Source organism: Equus asinus, chromosome 8 (assembly GCF_041296235.1).
Source record: "Equus asinus isolate D_3611 breed Donkey chromosome 8, EquAss-T2T_v2, whole genome shotgun sequence".
NCBI classification, from domain to species: domain Eukaryota; kingdom Metazoa; phylum Chordata; class Mammalia; order Perissodactyla; family Equidae; genus Equus; species Equus asinus.
The window spans coordinates 26,744,201-26,764,786 of NC_091797.1; the positions used below are offsets into that span (position 1 = coordinate 26,744,201).

General features: G+C 37.0%; 1 protein-coding gene across 2 annotated transcripts in view; it reads right to left on the minus strand.

The window, feature by feature from the left end:
* ZFAND3 (zinc finger AN1-type containing 3) overlaps positions 1-20,586 on the minus strand; it is a 311,100-nt gene that overhangs the window by 206,767 nt on the left and 83,747 nt on the right. For both annotated transcript variants that reach the window (XM_044776614.2, XM_044776615.2), the window contains exon 2: positions 1,929-1,969. In XM_044776614.2, the coding sequence (XP_044632549.1) occupies positions 1,929-1,969 (41 nt within the window). The remainder of the gene's footprint in view (positions 1-1,928; positions 1,970-20,586) is intronic.

A 20,586-nucleotide genomic window follows, 5' to 3' on the forward strand; every position in this document is an offset into this window, starting at 1 on the left:
CGGATAACTGAAATATACTTCTCAGATATATTTGGTCTTCATCCACAGTTCCTGGATCACGGCTCCCAAAACCCTTGGAATTTTCCCTTCCCAAAGAAGATCAGTCATGTGATCCAAGGATTGAACTTTCAGTCCCACCACCTGATTTCCAGGGAGGGGAAGGGGGCTTGGGGTCAAATCTATTGCCAATGACTTAGTCAATCATGACTACATAATGAAGCCTCCATAAAAACCCAGAAGGATAGCTCATCGGCCCTTGTTCAGAGAGTTCCCATGTTGAGGAACCAGAATACTTCCACATGCCACCTTGCTGGGCTCCAAGCTCCAGAAGGAGAGAAGCTCCTTTGTTCAGGACCTCGACCTACGTATCTCTTCATCTGGTTGTTGATTTGTATCGTTTAATACCCTTTGTAATAAACCAGTAATCTAGTGAGAAAAATGGATTTTCTTGAGTTCAGTGAGCTGTTCTAACAAATTACTGAACCCAAGGAGGGGGTCGTGGGAACCTCCGATTTTCAGCTGTTTGGTAGAATCACAGATAACAACTTTAGCTTGTGACTGGTATCTAAAGTGAAGGGCAGTCTTGTGGGACTGAGCCTTTTACCTGTGGAATCTGATTCTATCTCCAGGTAGACAGTGTCAGAATTGAGTTGAATTTCAGACACCCTGCTGGAATCTGAGAACTGCCTGTTGGTGTGTGGAAGCACAGGTAAGCGCATGCACACTCATGTTGCAATGGGTCCAGGAACCCCTTTGCAGCTGGCAAAAGAATTTAACATTTGTTCTAGCCAATACCTGACTACAGGCCCCTGACCACCCTATCTTAGAGCATTTACTGACAAGCGATTACAACTGTAAATCCCTCTCCTGTCCCTTTGAGAGGTTTATGTATCTCCTACAACTCATGAGTGTCTTTCTTAAGGACACGAAAGTCATTTCTTTAAAATGTAATCATCAGGAAAGACAGGGCCTCAGTCTCTCGGTCTAGTAGGGGGATAGAATCCTAACCTCATAACTGTCAGCCAACAGACACAGCGTACCTAATCATCATTCACATTGACCAATCCTTTGTTAATTTTCACTTCCCTGATTCTACTGAGCCAAGCTAGCAACTCCTCCCTAATCCCTCATTCTCTCTTTAAAACACCCAGTCATCTCTGTACAAACAAGTTCACCTTACACCTTCTTCCCTACTGCAGCAGTGTAGCACTGATTAAAATCTGTCCTTATCACTTTAACTAGTGTTCAACTTTGTTTGTCTTTGACAAAATGAAGTAATAAAGAAGGAAAGGTAAACACATCTGAGTTACTTTATATAAGCAATCATTAGATATAAAATGCTTTAAAAAAAAAAAAAGCAAGGTTTCAACTTCATAAAGGAGTCATAATTCAAGGAGTCAACCAATCAGCATTTAGGGGCTGGAAAAGGCCCTTGGCAAACATTAAGCCCAAGCTCTTCACAAATGATGAATCTAAGGGTCCAAAGAGCTTAAGTGGCTTACCCAAGGTGATTTCAATGAGGTATTGATTAGAAAGGGCTATTTCAGCATGATTCTCTTCCTGACTCCAACATGAAAACATTCTTTTTCTTGTATTGTCATTGGTAAAAGCAACATTCACCATTAATCGTTCAAGTCAAGATCAGAGGTGAACATTATTACCTTATTACAAGTTTTTACAATTCCACTGTACGTCAGCAACTACACATGAGGAAAGTTTGTTTGGTGCAAGTACATATAAGATTTCATTTCACTCAGGGAAGCCTGTTTCAACAGAAGCATTTTGGTGAGGAGAAACTGCTTTCACAAACAAAACAAAACAAAACCCCATGCATAAACCCAAAGGAAGGCCAAATGATTTAGATACTCTTAAAACAACCAAAAGAAGAAACATAAAAATAAATTTAAAAACCCTTTTTCTGCACTTACCAGCAAAGCATTTGGAACAGAGGTTCATAGTCTTGCTGGACCTGGGGCAAAAAAAAAAGAAAAAAAAGAAAGAAGAGCTAAAAATTCAGTATCACGCTAATCAAAACATAAAGATGTTTGACACGTAAGCAAGGAATTCCCTGGCCAGGCAACTCAACTAAAATTAATGATAAGTTCCTAACCAGCCACCCCTCCCCCACAACAAAACAAAAACAAAACATAACACTTTGCTTGTTATCTATGAATTAGCCAACCCTTTATTTTTTGTGATTAGCAGCTTATGCAGGAGCAAGTTCACAAACACTGTAATATGACCAGAAGATGACACAGGAGTCAATTTATCCCACGATCACCATATTCCCTCTGTTCACACTGGAACATATACCACAAAGTTATCACACAAATTTAGTCTGTAAAACTTTCTCCTCATACACACACTCATTTATCTCCATAACATTACTTAAACTTTTATCTCATCTTCTTTTCCCTCATTCTAGTTCTATTTCAGATCCTGGTCACATTATGACCTTGTTGTTTAAAATTCTTTCTTCAGATGTTTTCCAGTCAAATTTCTTTTCATGTCCTTTCATCTGTTAATAATAGCTACAATTCACTGAATACTACCTTGGATGGGCACTTAACATATATTATCTCATTAATCTCCCAACATCTTTGAGACGGGTATGACCATATTACTTTGCTTCTAAAATGCACATTTATTTATTTTTTAAGATTTTATTTTTCCTTTTTCTCCCAAAGCCCCCTGGGACACAGTTGCGTATTTTTAGTTGTGGGTCCTTCTAGTTGTGGCATGTGGGATGCCGCCTCAGCATGGCTTGACGAGCGGTGCCATGTCAGCGCCCAGGATTCAAACCAGCGAAACCCTAGGCCGCCGAAGAGGAGTGCGAGAACTTAACCACTTGGCCATGGGGCCGGCCCCTAAAATGCACTTTAAAAAAAAATCTCATCAACATTTCTACAACCAGGAGACATCATACAATTGGCTACAAGTTATGAATAATTTAATGAGGACATGTTCCCACCACTTCCTCCAAGGTGTTATTAAATTGAGGCGTCTTAGAAATCAAGGACATATAGTCTCATCCCCATTTGACAGGTCAGCAGCTTACCCAAGGTCACACAGCTGGGGAACTGCAGAGGAAGGACCTGACCTCGGGTCTCAGCCAACTCCCAAGGCCATCCTTTGTTCACAACAAACTCATTCCTACAGCTTTCTTCCAAAAAACTCCTAGAATATTCTATGTCGAATAAGCTGACCCATTTATTTACAACCTCATTCCTCAGCAACTCCCCTCCCAGTATCTTAGTCTTTGCACAGAGCTGCTCCTACACATAGAACAAGCCAACTTTCTTCTGCTCTTCTTGGTAAATTTTACAATTAAGAAAGTCTCCCTCAGGATGTATTCATAATGACTATGACTGTTCTCCAATGTACTGGAATCCAAGACCTAACAGTTAGTAATTGTGGCAGGGTAACAGAATTGGGGGGGGCGGGGGGGGACTCATTACTTCTCTACTTCTCATTCCCAAAAGAGATGCTATATTAACAGGTGGATCTTTCTTTAGGACTCTGCTTAATATAAAGACATCAAAAAAGTAAGGAAATTTAAGTATTAACAAATGAATAAACAGACGAAGAGATGTATTAATAGTGCAATCTAACATTTATTAAATGCCTACTATGTAGTAAGCATAATATCAGATGTCTTCAATCCCATTTAATCAAATGAGGATACAGAGGCTCCAAGAGGGTATATAACTTGCCAAAAGTCACAGAACAAGTAAGTGGATGAAACTGGTCTGCCTAACTCCAAAGCCTGTCTTTTCACCATGCCAAATTAGGGCCTCTGCCCCCAACATAGAAGCTGAGGGAGTCTGCACTCTGGTAGTCTGGGAGAATGGTCCCACAGCTAAAGACTTAGATTTGATCTATGGTAATCAAGTCAGCTCCCTGAGAAAGTAAAGCCTTTCATCTGGAGGAAGCACAACCATTGCCCTCTCCCAAATAGACACACACACACAGGGAAGCGACCCAAGGCTGCCAGTCATTTCAGTCCCAACTCAAGGAAATGCTGGGGATGCAGGAATTCCTGTGTTACTAGAACTCCCTCCAGGGAAGCAGGCTTCTTCCAGATGTGGTCACTATCTCTTGTCCATGCAGTGCCACAGAGGACCAGAGGTAACTTGTTTATTACCTCTGCTGCTCCCCATTGTCCAGCAGGAATCACAGAAAGCCAGCAGAGAACAACTGAGGGTGGTTCAGCACCAAGTGTACCGGTTTTAACAGCTGTGTTTCACAAAGGCAGTAAGAAAAAAAATGGCAAAATAGCATTTTTCTCTGCATCCCCTTATCTCTCTTCAGATAGTTTACGTATTTAAAATACCCACCTATACCTATATACTATCTAAATAACATCCATTCCACTTTCTGAATAGGAATTTTTCAGCAACATGGTTATCAATAAGGTTATGAAGAATACAGTTACTGATATCATTAATCAAAACAGAGATGTCTGAAATCTGAAATAAACCAGATTTTGGTTACAGAAATAAGGGCCACTGGTAATGCCAACTTGGATCACATAGGTCAACAACAATGAACTCAAAAGAACTGGCAGAGGCTTCTGAACTGGCATTGCTCCTTTCTCGTGCTCAACATGTAAAATTTGAAGCTAACCACAGGCATACTACTATTGATTGCCCATGGAAAAGCAGTGTGATCAACTTGCACAGTCCTGGGATAGACAAAAGAGTTCTCGACATGGCAGCAAACATGAAAGGTAAATATGATTCTCTTATGTTCTCACTGCTCCAAAAAAACTGCTCTTACTGAGATCTCTAACAGCTACCACAATTCTAAAACCAAGGTTTAATAGGGTGAACAATGGCCACCCAAAAACATCAAATCCTAATCCCTGGAATTTACCTTATTTGGAAAAAAGGTCTTTGCAGATGAATTAAGTAAGGATTTTAAGCTTATCCTGTATTATTCAGATGGGGCCCAAATGATATTACAAGTGTTTTTCTGAGAGGCAAAGGGAGTTTGGAGAGACACACAGAGGAGAAGGAGACGTGAAGGTGGAGGTAGAGACTGGAGGAATGTGGTCACAAAACCAGGAATGCTGGGGCAGCTACTAGAAGCTGGAAGAGGCAAGGAATGAATTCTCCCCGAGAGTCCCCAGGAGGGAAAGCAGCCCTGCCAGATTTTGGACTTCTAGCCCCCAGGACTTTAAGAGAATAAATTTCTGTTGTTTTAAACCAACAAATTTGTGGTAATTTCTTACAGCAGCCTCAGAAAACTAATTCACAGTTACGTCTCTGACCTCATCTTACTCTCTCTCTCTCAGCAGCATTCAACCAGACAGATCCATCCTTCTTGAAACTCTCTACTTCTGCCTTCTTGTCAGGCCAGTCCTGGATCAAATCTACTCCCTCTCCCTCAGTTTTCCTCCCACCTGTGTGCTCCCTTTTAGCCATCTTGGCTAGCTCCTCCCCCACTGTCAAGACCATTACCTGCAGGTCCCAAGACTCAGTCCTCATCACCTTTACTTCTCACTTAGTGATCTCATGCAGTCCCATGGCTTTAAATACCCTATCTATACACTAAAGACTCACAAACAGTAACCCTCATTCCAAACCTCTTCATCTTGCTCCAAACTCATGTATCTAACTATTTGATATCTCAACATGTAGCTCAGACGCAACAATTCAAACTAGAACTCTCACTATTCCCCCAAATTTCCCTGACCCATTTTGTCCACCTTTATAATGGCCAAAACCTTCTTCCCAGTCAATCAAGTCAAAATCCTAGAAACCAACTTTGATTCCCTCTTTCCTATAGTCTCTCATACACATTACTCAGCAAGATCTACTGGCTCTATTTCCAAATACACTTCAAATCTATCTACTTCTCTCCTTTGTCAATGCTTCTACTCGAGCCATCGTTAACTTTCACCTAAGGCCACTGTACATGACCTTTTACTGATTTCCTCATTCCTACTCTTGACCCTTTACAATGATTTCCCATAGAGTAGCCAGAGTAACCGTTTAAAAACAAGTTAGATCACGTATTGTCTTGCTTAATGCCATCAAATAATTTCCCATTGCACTTAGTATAAAATTCAAACTTCCTACCACAGTCTTGAAGTCCCCTCATGGTCTAGCTCTGCCTACCTCTGCTGTTCTTTTCTTACCATTTGCTCCTCTCATTTACCACTTCCCAACCACACTGGCCTTTTTTCTGTTCCCAGAATGTGCTGCAGAGCTCTTGTCCATGCTGTTCCCTCTACCGTTAAATCATTGTAAGACTGGCTCTTTCTTGTCACTCAGGTCCTAGCTCAAACTTCCTTAGTAGGCTTCACATGACCACCTAATTTAAGTTAGTCCCTCTTCCTGTTTTGTTTTCTTCACAATGTCTCATTTTTCATCTCACCATTGGCCTGTTTCCTTGATGACTATCTTTCACCACTAGAAGGTAAGTGTCATAAGAGCAAAGACCCTCTTGGTCACTCTTATTTGGTACTTAATAGGCACCCAATAAATATTTGTTAAACAAAGAAATAAATCCTCTCTTGAGGGCATGAACCATGAAAAATCTAAGTAGATTTCAAAAATCTATTTTGTAAAAGTCATTCACACACCACCTAGAAGACAGGGCACCCACAATTCCTGTAGCTATCAGCCTGTCATTTCTCAGGAGCTTTGTCACACTGTATTACCTACACCTGGTAGATAATACCACCCTGTGTATCTGGCCATGATTTGTCACTCAGGAGACAACAAGTGGCAGATACTTTCAGAAATTTCTTTCTAATGAGATGGAGTTGGAAAGAAATCAGATTAAAATTTTTTTCTTCTTTCAATAAATAACATTTAATGATATTTTCTGGTTTTGAAAATACATGCCCCTTGCATAGAATTTAGAAAAAGAACAGAAGTATTTAAGCAAAACCCAAAAATCACTGGTAATCCTGGCCCTGAAAATATTAGAACTGTTAATGTTCTGAAATAATTCCTTTTTATCTTATGGATAGATATATAACACTAAGAATTTATTATATTTAACTCTATTGGTAAAGCTGTGTGCTATGTCCACAGGTGTGTATGTTCTTATGCTTTACAGCATACACACATTACATATTTTCTTTTGCATATATCACATATTTTGCAAAGAAATGTATCATAAAAATGTGTAAATTTCATTTTTTCATTTTATATTTACATTTAACATTTCCCACATCATTAAATATTCTTCAAAAACATTTTTGTTGTTTATACTAGTCCATTACATGCTAATACTACAATTTATTTAGTCACTCTCCCACTGTCAGATGTTTAATCTTCTTCCCAGATTTTTTCTATTATAAATATTGTTATAATGAGCATTTTTGGACATAAATCTTTGGTCACAAATCTTTGAAAAACTTTCTTTAAAACTGATCCTGAAAAGGGGAATTACTAGATGAAAAAGTAGGATTTTGGTAAGTATTGCCAAATTACTTCCCAGATAAGTCCTGTCAATTCACACTCTCATCAAAAGCATCTGAAAGTACTTTTTTCAACACACTCTCACCAACATTGAGTAGTAGTATTTTCAAATCTTTGCTTGATGGGAGATATGGTTATCTTGCTTTGATCATGTGTTTTCTTCTGAAATAAAAAATTTTCAAATTTTGAAGGATACTTTTCAATGAAGAATAATAACCTTTCAGCTAACTCATCTTGAGGAATTAAAATAACATTCTTAATTTCTGAGAATTCTAGAAACATTTTATTCATCATATTCTCCCAACATTCATAGAACACTACAGTATCTCTCACCACCCAGGGAAACACACACATGCCAGGTCTCCCCCCAAAATATTTTAATATAAATGTGGAAATAAAAAACCCTGCACTATATCAGTGTTCCTCAACAATAGGTTTTTTTTTTGTCCAGTAATAAGGAAGAAACTGGGCACAAGAAAAATAAAGACAAGGCAAAAGGAAAATCAACAGTATCAGCACATAAATATGCCAAGCCCTTCCAGTCTCATGGTCCCTAAATTTCTCTAGGTTAGGCATGGATCATAAAACTTAAAAAATCTAAGGGCTGGCCTAATGGCATAGTGGTTAAGTTCGTGGGCTTCACTTTGACAGCCCAGGGTTCATAGGTTTGAACCCTGGGTTCAGACGAACACACCACTATTCAAGCCATGCTCTGATGGCATCCCATATACAATACAGAAGAAGACTGGCACAGAGGTTAGCTCAGTAACAATCTTTCTCACCAAAAAAAAAAAAAACTTAAAATAACCTAGACTACAAAGGGATTTCCTTCTTAATGAAGAGAACCAATCTGTAAAAAACAACTAGTTGTATTTCCTAATTCAATCTCCTTTAATAATCCAGAGGAAGGAGAGGAGAGGGAAATGAAAGAGTGGAGAGCTAGTAGGGAGGGGATGAAGGAAGAGCAGGAAAAAACAAACCACAATGCATCCTCCACTCTAAAAATCATCCCAGATGCCTAAGAGGTAAGATTACGTGATTAAAGACTAGTAACAATCTGCATGCCACCTCATACACTTAAAACCAGAAAGTCTAACTTCTTACAACAGCTAGGATGCAGCAAACCGCTCTACTAAATCATCACTCTTTGCTCACCCCAGGCAAACAAGAAAAAGGCCAGTTCAGACAGATGACATCCTAGATAGCAATGACAAAGCAGGCTTTCAGCAGTGCATCCAGCCTGTCTGAACTGTTACACATCACCCTAAATCATTCAGATGATGTCTGCCAAGTTTTCTTTTTAAGGAAATATTACAAAGGAAAAGATGGAGTTGTTAATAAGGGGTATTAGTTTCTAGAATGTAGCAATATGGGCTGTGGTACTTTAAAAGCTAATTTCAATGTAACAATTTAGATTCCAGTTCCGGTATTGTAATGAACAGTGTCTTAACATTTTATACCAAATTCAAGGACATAGCATATGCCTCTGGTTTTGTCTGTTTTACGTCCTTGCACTAAAAAGATATAGAGATGTAAAACAAGTCACATTATCATCTGTGGCCCTGTACACATTACTAAAAACTTAGTCCAGCTTTTAATCTAACAATTAATCTAATCTAACAACTAAAACAAGATGAGGCATGGCCATCAATAAACTTAAAAAAGTTAAAAAAAAAAAAAGAATAAAAATTAAAACATATATGGGGCCAGCCCGGTGGCGCAGTGGTTAAGTTCACCTTCCACTTCAGCAGCCCAGGGTTCGCTGGCTCAGATCCCAGGTGCAGACCTACACACCGCTTATCAAGCCATGCTGTGGCAGGCATCCCACATATAAAATAGAGGAAGATGGACGTGGATGTTAGCTCAGGGCCAATATTCCTCAGCAAAAAGAGGAGGACTGGTGGCAGATGTTAGCTCAGGGTTACTCTTTCAAAAAAAAAAAACATTAAAACATATAAAAGCCCTTGTAGAAAAGCAAGAGAAAAAAATAAATGAACTAAATAAAAATGCCAAATTAACTTTTCCATATAAGAGAAACTTAATGACACTATCAACTCTAACACACAACGTATACAGTGGTTGCAGCTGTGTTAACATACATGCCCAAAAATAAGGGAAGGTTTTCTTCCCTAAAATTATCCCTCAAAAAGAAGGAATTGCTTTACAATTAAACCCTTACTTTTGAGGAAGGCAGTACTAAATACCAACAGAGGAGAACGAAAAAAAGAAAGAATAAGCTTCCCTAAAACCTAGACGTTAAAAAAAAAAGAAAAAGCTTCCAAAACTCCTGGAAGTGAAAGATCCAGGGATGCAGTAATGCCCAGGGCAAGAGCACGTAAAAGTGCAAAAAAGGAAGACCATGTCAAAGAAATCAAACTCCCAGAGGCATCGTATCCAGAGTCTGTGAAAGAGGTGAGACAGTGAACTCTCACCACCGGGCAGAAACACTGAAGTCTGGAAGGACATCGGACAACACTAGTGTCGGATGCTTTGTCAAAGGTACTACACCAAGTTTTTCTGTTTTTTGTTTTTTTAAAAGATTGGCCCTGAGCTAACATCTGTTGCCAATCTTCCTCTTTTTCTTTTTTCTTCTTCTCCCCAAAGCCCCCAAGTATATACTTGTATATTCTACTTGTAGGTCCTGGTTGTGCTATGCGGGACGCTGCCGCAGCATGGCTTGATGAGCAGTGCCATGCCTGAGCCTAGGATCTGAACCGATGAAACCCTGAGCCACCAAAGCAGAGTGAGCAAACTTAACCACTCGGCCATGGGGCCGGCCCCTATACCAACAAGTTTTAAAAGGAAGTCAAGCATAGTTTTAAACACAGATTTAATACTTACTTCTGGAGTATGATCTCACAATTACAAGAACGAAGCTGCCACTGAAAAAAGGCCTTTGAAGATCATTTAGAAAGCAATGCAATCCAAATAAAAAGAATTCCACAAGCCTTGGAAGGTAAGGAAGATCACAACATCAAATGATGACAACTTTACTACAGTTATGTGAACAGATTCTTGTGGCTTCAGATAAAATTTCCAGTCAGAGGAACTTTTACGGATTTTTAAAGTGCTCTATCTCAAACAACTTTTAAGGAAGTGAATAACTGTAAAACTGTGGTCAACAACTAAACACGGTGTTAGCAAAAAATATTAAAGACAGTTATGTTTCTGAAGATGTGGAGGGTTCAAATAAATCTGTTTCATAAAAAGAGCATGGAAAAAGTAATATCTTAAAATTCATATTAGGAACATATACAAATGCATATAATTTTATATAACCTGTGATCTTAAATATGCATGTGCAGTTACCACTGGGGTAAAGTGAAGAATATGAGACCTCTCTGCATTATTTTTTTACAAGTGCATGTAAATCCACAATTATCTCAAAATAAAAAGCTAAAGAAAAGATTTTTAAAATATGTATGTGCAATTCATATTTTAATTAGACATTTTAGTATATCATCTACACCCCTAAAAGTTTCTATATTCAAGTTGACCAAAACATTTCTTCTTCTGATTGAGATAATAGAGGATTACATTATATCTGAGCCTCTTGATTTGCAAATATATATATTTTAGGAAATTCAAACCCTGTATTAGAGTAAAACTAATGCTCAGTAGAACTCACTTTTGTAGTAGAGAAAATAGCAGCAAAAAAGACTAAGTTCAGTGATGTCCAGCTACCTAAAGAAATTGTATACAAGTTGATTATTAAATTTCTCACTTAAACTAGTCCCACACACTTTATAAAAATAGTTTTTTAGAATTCTACAGCAATGGAGGGCATTTTCTGCACTGATGAAAATGTTCTCTATCTTTACCTGAGTGATGATTACATAGGTGTATTCATCTGTCAAAATTCATTACATCATATGCTTAAGATTGTCCATTTTACTATACATAAATTATAGCTCAATAAAGTATTGGTACCAAAAATAAATTTTTAAAATTCTATAACATATTAGGTACTACTGGTCCATTACAAAAGGCATCCTTTGTGTTGCTATGAAAACAAAACACAGAAGATTTCCCAACCATTTGGTATGGGAGCAAAAATCTGAGAAACTGAGAACAAAAAATTTGAGAGAGACAAGAATGAAGTATTCCATAGCCTTATTTTCCTCCTGACTAGCTATGCTACAAATGGATGGGGAAGAGAGGACACTACATTTATGGAGGTCAGAGTGTTTTTTCCTGAATAGTGGTCAACATAATTAAATGGCTATGAAACTTCTGTAATGGGTTAATAATCATACCGAAGAACTATTTCTTCCGAGGCAAAATACTGAGCTTTGCATGTTCCATCATCTTTGCAACCATCATTACATAAACAGCACTGAACAATTATACATGCGCCTGTCCTATCCAAGTGGCAAATATTCCTGCTTCATCCTGGTGAAGTATGCATTTATCTACTCTTATTTTTAAGATATTTTAGGCTTAAAAGTAGAGACATTCAGTTATCCATATTTATGGAAAATCAGATCAAACGCAGGGTAATTTTAATGAAAGATGAAAAGCAAACCTAAAGCATTAGTATTAGATCTTCCTTTGTCAGAAAATGAGACATAAACCTGAGAGATGACAGAGTTACAAGGGTTCAAACTACAAAGTTAAATAGGCTAACAAGGTAGCTGTATGGCTGAGGAAAAAAAGCACAAGGTATGTCTAGCAGCTGGAAAACATCCGAATAAAAAGACTTCTACAAGATGCAACATTTTCAGTTCATGTCATTCAGGTAAGATGCAAGTACCAACAGAACACCTATAAACATGGAGGAGGAGAAAGTAGTATCTAGCAATATACAAACACAAGAAAAATTTAAATGTGCTGGTAACGTTACTAACATTAAATAATAAATGCCTTGTATACTTTAATAGCACCTTTCATTTGTTCAAATTCTAAACACTTATATCTCAGTCTTCTAGGATATTCTCAAGGGTAGGTGAAAGAGTGGAGATCACACCTACTTTGAATCTAGATGAGAAATGGTTGAAAGGGGACAGCAGAAGAGAAACTGCTCTCCTTATTCCCAGCGCAATGCTCACTGAAAAGGAAATAAGTTCAAAGATCAAAATTTCCATTTCCTGACTACTTTAGTCATTCACCACAAAAAAGATAACTGACTAAAGTCTGCAAGAGAAAATTCTCCATGTAATCATCAACCTGAGCAGTTATAATACCCCAAAAGAAAAAGAGTTAGAAGGAGACTGAGAGTACTCGTTTTCTGTCTCTGTCTCAATAAGACTTAACCTAGAGAATCTCTGTTCTATAATCACCAGATTCCACTGCTTCTTTTTGTATCATACTTCATTGCCTCCCAACCCTCAAAATCATGAATTTCTAATGTCTTACTTTATAACCTTTCTACTGTTGTAAACGCCTTTACAATCTTGTCATCAGCGTAAAAACACAGGCTGCTTACAGGGCTAGTGGTAAGAGCAGTGACTTGAGAGGGAAGAGCCTGACTTGAATGTGTGACCTCAGGTTTGGGTTTTCTCAGCTATTAAAATAAAGTGGGTGAGTATTCTGAGTAAGAACAGTGACCTCTGACAACCTATGAATGTATAATCACACAATAATATAGTCATATATAATCTAATGAGAGAGGTACTAAACTCTCCATTATTTCTAGGCTAAATATTTACTAAAACGTTCTGAAGGAGACCATTTCCTAATTTTTCAGCTTTCTCACTCTGGAACATTTATCTGAGATGTTCATTGAATGCTTACACTGTGATGTCTAATACTAAATATGGTGATGGGATGGTCCTGTGATTTCTTTCTTTAAGTGTCATTCCAATTATACGACTTGTTATCAATGGTTTTAAATGCAAAGGCATCACTGATTCTTATTTATCTGGTTTTCTTATCACCCTGAAATTCTCTGTACTGCCATTGGTACAAACCCAATCCTACTCCCATCCTGAATTTCCACAGCCGTCAGATTAGGCATGAGCAAGACAACTTAAAGATTGAGGAACAAATATGCAATCTAAAGAGTGCCCTCAGATTAGTTTGCAAATGTCTTTAAGAATTCTCACTCCACTTAATAAAACCAAAATTGGATGTTAATTAATTAACAAACACTTATTTAGGCACTTACGTGCCAGTCACTAGCATGATTAAATGAGTTAACCATTTTAAGCTAGTATGTGCTTTACAACTACTAACTCATTGCTATTATTATCCACATTTTACACATGGGGAAACTGAGACACAGAGAAGTAACTAGCCTGAGTTCACATTCTAGAAAGAGGCAGAGTGAGGGTTCCAGCCCAGAAAACCTAATCCCAGAGTCTTATTCCTATTATGCTAAGCTATCACAGATCATGTATTATTTGTGTGGCTTATACAAGAAAAAAGCGGATGGCTCTCAAATCAGTTGACTCATATGCAAAGAAAAGGTCTTAAGCCTACCACAAAAAAATGCAAATTATATATATATTTGTGTTTTAAATTAAACTAAAGGATCTAAGTTAATTTTTACGATTCATGCTTAATACATTTTTTTCACTTACCTATCAGTCTCATTAAAATAAGAGACTTCTGGTATACATTTCTGATGTTGTGGTTGCCACAATGATAAAGTAAATGACTTCACATTAATTAGCGATATTGTTGACATACCATATTCTCTTTTCCCACGAAAAGAAAGAAAAGTATTTACAGGCTTAAGTGTAACATTCTGAGATTCCACCCATGATTAATCAGCAATATAATACCAGGAATTCAGAGGAAAAAACAAGCAACTCTACCAAAATCTGAAAAAATAAAAAAAAAGGCAGAGAAAAAGAAGTGAACTATAAATCAGATTCTTTACATTCAGAAATTCAGAAACAATTAAATCTGGGTTTTTGGATGAATTCATTGATTTATTAAGGTTATTTACCATAGAGAAAGTGTTCCTTCTTACTGAATTCCATTAATTTCTCTACTATCTTGCTGCGCTGAGAGCTAGATTGCAATCAAACATCAAAAACTACTTCTGAAACATAAAATCCATCCATATCCACATCTTATATACTACCACAATAAATTCCTCTCTGAAACTCTAAGTACGAACTACAATGTAAAAAGTCAAGGAGACAACTGAAATATATTTATTCAAGCACAGAAATCTAAGGAAGACAACACCAAATACCTTTTCAATTCTACAACTAATGAAGTTATTTTTAAAAGCATTCTATGCACTTCCCCTCCATGTAGTAATCATTTCAAGCGATGGATGCTGAAATCATTAGGTGAAAGGTAACTGAAGAATAAAACAGCATATGGTCTCAAAGTTTCATCTTACAAATTACTTACTGAACAAAAAAAGTCACACCTTTAGGATCTGGCACTCAATACCTTAAGCAAGTGATCAAATTAAGCTACAAAAGTAAGGAGACAACCTGGCATTACGTTCATCCTAACCCAAGTACATTTATGTTTTAAATTAAGGAATTTAAGGTATTTTTATGATACCACATTTTAACTTACTTTTCCACTTAATCCCTGGTATATTAAAAAGTATACAACCTCACCCTGTAGCATTCTTGCCAAAAGTGTTCAACTTAAATCATGAGAAAGCAATGAGACAAATCTAAAATGTGGGATAACTGGCCTATATTCTCCTAAACCTGACTGACATGAAAAACAAAAAGAGGCAGAGGAACTATTCTAGATTAAAAGAAACCATAGAAATAACAACCAAATGCAATCTATAAATCATTTTTGGATCCTGGATTAGGAAAAAAGGGGTAAAAAAAAAGCTCCAGAAGACATTTTTGGAACAACTGGGGAAATTTCAATATGTATATAAAATAGCTGACATTATGAAATTATTGCTAATTTTTTTAAGTCTGATGATATTGTGATTATGCATGAGAATGTATGTACTCGTTCTTAGGAGATTCATGCTGAAATACTTCAGAGGTAAACTGTCATGATACCTGTAAATCGTTCTGAAAAAAGTATATTTATACAAAGAGGTAGGGGCCAGCCCCGTGGCCAAGTGGTTAAGTTCATGAGCTCTGCTTTGGCGGCCCAGGGTTTTACTGGTTCGGATCCTGAGCACAGACACGGCACCACTTGTCAGGCCACGCTGAGGCAGTGTCCCACAAGCCACAACTTGAAGGACCCACAACTAAAATATACAACTACGTACTGGGGAGATTTGGAGACAAAACACAGAGGAGAGGAAAAAAATAAGAAGAAGACTGGCAACAGCTGCTAGCTCAGGTGCCAATCTTTAAAAAAAAAAAAAAAAAGAAAAAGGTAAAAGCATGGGTAGCAAATGTTAACAATCAGTGAAGCTAGGGAAAGAGTATATGCTCAGTTATTATATTACTTATCTCAACCTTTCTGTGGGGTTGAAATTTTTCAAAATAAAAAGTTGAGGGAGGATGTCCACACAAAGACTTGTACATGAATGTTCATTATTCATAAGAGCCAAAAACTAGAAACAATCCAAATGCCCATCAACTAGTGAATAGATAGATAAAATTTGATACTATCCATAGAATGGACTACTATTCAGCAAAAAGAAACATTATGGATACACGCTACAACATGGATGAACCTTGAAAACATTAATCTCAGTGAAAGAAGCTAGTCTTCTTTCTACATATTATGATTATAGTTACAGGAAATATCAAGAAAAGGGAAACCTATAGAAAAGGAAGCTGATCAGAGGTTGCCTAGAAGTGGCCGCAGAAATTTACCACCAACAGTCCTGAGGAGTCCTGAGGAAACTTTTCAGGACAATGGAAATATTCTAAAATTAGTTTGTGGTAACGGTGGTACAACACCATAAATTTCTAAAAATCATCAAACTGTACAGTTATAATGGGTGAATTTTATGGTATGTAAATCATACTGCAACAAAATTTAACAAAAAAGTTGGGAAAGGAACATTCTATAATCTGGAAAAAATCAACGTGACATGATGATTTGGAAAGGAATAAATTTGGTTATCTCACAGTATAGACTGGAGACAGTGCATAAGACATCAGGCTAAGCTATATAATTAAAGGGAGTTACATTTCTACAAAAAATAAAACATTACTTAAAAAGAACTCCAATGCCTTAGTTATATTCCCAAGTATAGTTTTATATTCCCAAATAAGGCCCCAAAGGATGACACATAAATTAATTTTATAGCCAAAAGACTCTGCTTCAACAACAAAAAGACAAACAACCCAATTAAAAAATGGGCAAAGGACTTGAACAGACATTTCTACATACAAATGGCCAACAAGCACATTGAAAAGACACCTAATGTCAACAGCCGTCAGCAAAAAGCAAATCAAAATCATAATGAGATATACTTCACATTAATAGGATGGCTATCATAAAAAAAAGTGTTGGCTAGAATGTGGAGAAATTGGAAACCTGATACATTGCTGGGGGGGTGTAAGGTGATGCAGTCACCATGGAAAACGGTTTGGCAGTTCCTCAATAAGTTAAACATAGAATTACCATATGAACCAGAAATTCTACTCAGGCATAAACCCAAATGAACTCAAAACAACCGTTCAAACAAAAACTTGTACACGGATGTTTGTGGCAGCACTACTCACAATCGCCAAAAGGTGAAAATAACTCAGGTGTTTGTCACTGATGAATGGATAAACAAATTATGGTGTATATCCATACAACGGATTATTATTCAGCCGTAAAAAGGAATGAAGTACTGATATGTGCCAGAACACAAATGAAACTTAAAAACATAAAAGTGAAAGAAGCCAGACACAGAGGGCCACATATATGATTCCATTCATATGAAGCATACAAAACTGGCAAATCCAGAGAGACAGAAAGCAGATTAGTGGTTACCAGGGGCTGGGGAGAGTGGGTATTAGGGAGTGACTGCTTAATGGGTACAGATTTCCTTTTGGGGTGATGAAAATAGCTCTGGAACTAGAGAGTGGTGATGGTTGAACAACACTGTGAATGTACGAAATGCCACTGAATTGTATGCTTCAAAATGATTAAAATGGTGAATTTTACGTTATACGTATTTTGCCACAACTTAAAAAAAAAACTTCTGCCTGTGGGTATGCAGCATATTTAACTTGAATTTAATTATTATTTTTCTACTGCTTTTGGCTTTTACATATACCACAGAGCATACAATAGGTATGCCATAATATCTAACATTTATTGACCACTTACTACCTGCAAGATACGTGCTAGGCGTTTTTTGTACATTTTAATCCTAAAAAACCTATAAGGTAGGTAGGTATTACTATCCCCATTTTATGCATAAGAAACTGAGGCTCAGAGAAATGAGGCAACAAGTCTTAAGAGAGAGAACTGGGATTCAAACCTTAACATTTCTAAGATTAACGCAAATATATAAGGAAAGGAATAAACTAAATGATTTCTAAGGCACCTTCCAGTAATACAACCCCATGAACATGCCACAGGAAAAAAGAAAATCACATCCTTCCCCAGACTGTCCTGATAGTAGCTTTCTGGTGAAATATATGGACAGAAAGTCAACACTAGTCCTAAAAGACCTTCAGTATGACATATGCTAGCATTTCTTTCCTTCCACCAGGATAAGATCAAGACATTAATTATTGTGCTGGTTATCGTTTCCAGAGAATGCAAAGGTCCAAGGTAATTGCCACCACTCATTTCAAAGTAAATCATGAAGTGAGGGAAGAGGGACCAGCTGTATATAAGCACCAAAGGAAAAAGGTTTTAAAAATACAGATTCCCAGACCCCACCCCAGACCTAGTGAATCAAAATCTCTGGGTTAATGCCCGAAAACCCTTGTTTTTTTAAAAGCCCCGGTGGGCAGCCAAGTTTGGGAATTGCCATAGTCAAGGGGGGAAAAAATTTTTTTCATCAAATAGAACAGAATAGCCTGGTCCAATTAGTATTGATTTCAGGGTCCAGGAGTACAAGACTTATTTATAATCTACTTATGATGTCAGATCTTTTTACTTGTACACTTGCATTTCAGAGAACATGATTCTACCCAAAGTACACTTGAACCTTTCCATTAATTCATGATACTCAACATATCAAATTGTACCTATACTGCCTTTAAGAAATCTTTTATGGATTAATTCTAGCTGCATATGTATATGTATTATGTATACTCTGCATGTAAACGTATGTGTGTGTATACACACACGCACACATTATATTAGCAACCTTATACAACATTTAGCATGGTGCCTGACAACGTAGCCTCAAATAATTTTCAAACAAATTCAATAAATATTTATTGACACCCACATTAAGTGCCAGGCACTGTGCTAGGGGCTGTGAATATAGCCAAGAACAAGACATATTCTCACAACACTTCTGGCAGAGATATCAGTCATTAAGCAGGCTGCTATGGAAGTATCCACCCCTTTTCATCATTTTCCTTATTTTACTTTTAGATGTGAACATTCTGCTTCATCCTTCCTTGGGGCATTACAGGATTCTCATTTTGTCATATCAATCCCTTTAAACTCCAGTTTTCCTTTTACATGGGGAAAATGTACATCCAAGTAGCCTCCTCTACTATCTCAAAGCAATTGGAAAAATCCCAGAATCCACATTTCCATTGGGCTGAGACTTTCCAATATGCCTAATAACGATACTTTATGACCTAGAAGTTCCAATGAATTAGTAGTAAGAAAACATTGATCTGCTTCAGTGGCACTGTAATTGGAATGGTGATTAAATGCATCATGTTAAATTTACCCTGGGCCTTTTCTAGCGTGGCAAATATAAAATGAGCTATCAGCATCAGCAGAGCCTAAACCACTCTTTCCTTCTAAAACGATACTTCTCCTGCATGTCAAAGGTGATATGTTTGAGCTTCTCCAATAATAATTAGATGGCATAACACGACAAACTCTATACACCCAGATAGGCTTCCACAGGATGTACACTGCCCAACATGGCTTATTGTATTTAGCAACCTGGGACAACCTTACGTATGTCAGAGCAGTGCATTTGCCCCACTATAGTTAATGGTCTGTCAGCATTTCCATTATAAAGCAATTTTCAAAGGTTTATTGCTCTGCTGAAGAATTTGCTCTGAGCTGAAATCTGGCATTCCAGAAAAGCAAAAACTGTAGCCTGTAGTTGTTTATTCCCTTCCAAGTAGGCCAAGTAGTTTGTTTTTTTAAAGTTAATCTGGCCCTTTATTTCAGAATTTCCTCATATAGCCCTTTGGGAATATCCACAGAACAAAACCTCACACCTCACAAAGGGGCTATTGTTTGCTAACAGAAGCTAACAATCTGCAAGGTAGAGAGCAAAAATTCCAACTTATCCTTAGAAAACAATTTTTAAAAAGCAAGCATATTTTTGATGAACAAACTGCAAGTCTAAAAACTTTTTCATCAGTTTTACCTAGTTAAATTATTCATGCTATTAGAGTACATTGCCGTTGATATTAAATTCAATGGATGACTTTAAAATTCTCATCACTGTTAAACCTCCTTTAATCCTTCCCACTCAAGAACTATAGCTACTACTGACCTAATGCGAATTTTATCTACTCTCAATTCCCTCTTACTCTACTAGTTAAAGGGAGTAAGTGCTGCAAGTAAAAGCTAGGTAGCAAGAAAGGTTATATAAAAGATAGGAGAAACTTTAAAGGCAATTTAGAAAATTCATAAAATGATGATCAGCCCCTGAATGACAAAGTTCACAGAAAACCATTGTGGTAATCTAGAAAATTGGTACATTAGTGATAAACTAACAATTTTATTCAATCTCTGGGAACTGTTCTATTAGTGTGAAAGCTTGCCGGAGTATTTCATGCATCAAAGAAGAAATCAACAATTCCAGTATTTTATTTTCTTATTATTGATCTAACTTGAAGGTTTAAATATTTACACTTAAATTACAGAGTTTTTCAATTATACAGCTAATGATAATTCTGATACAACTCTACCCAATGAAGAAAGGAGTTATAAGATTTTCTAAGCTTAAAAATTCTCATTATGTACAAATAAAGACCCTCAAACTTTGGAGACTGGTGATCAAAGCAACCTTTTAAAAATGAACACTTCTTAGAGAAGTGTACAGATTCATCCCAAATTACTACTGATGCAGTTTAATATATTTTGCCAATTTTCAAACTTTATATTACTCCGAAGACAACCAGCTATAATCTCTGAAAGTATTAATATTTAAAACCATCTATGA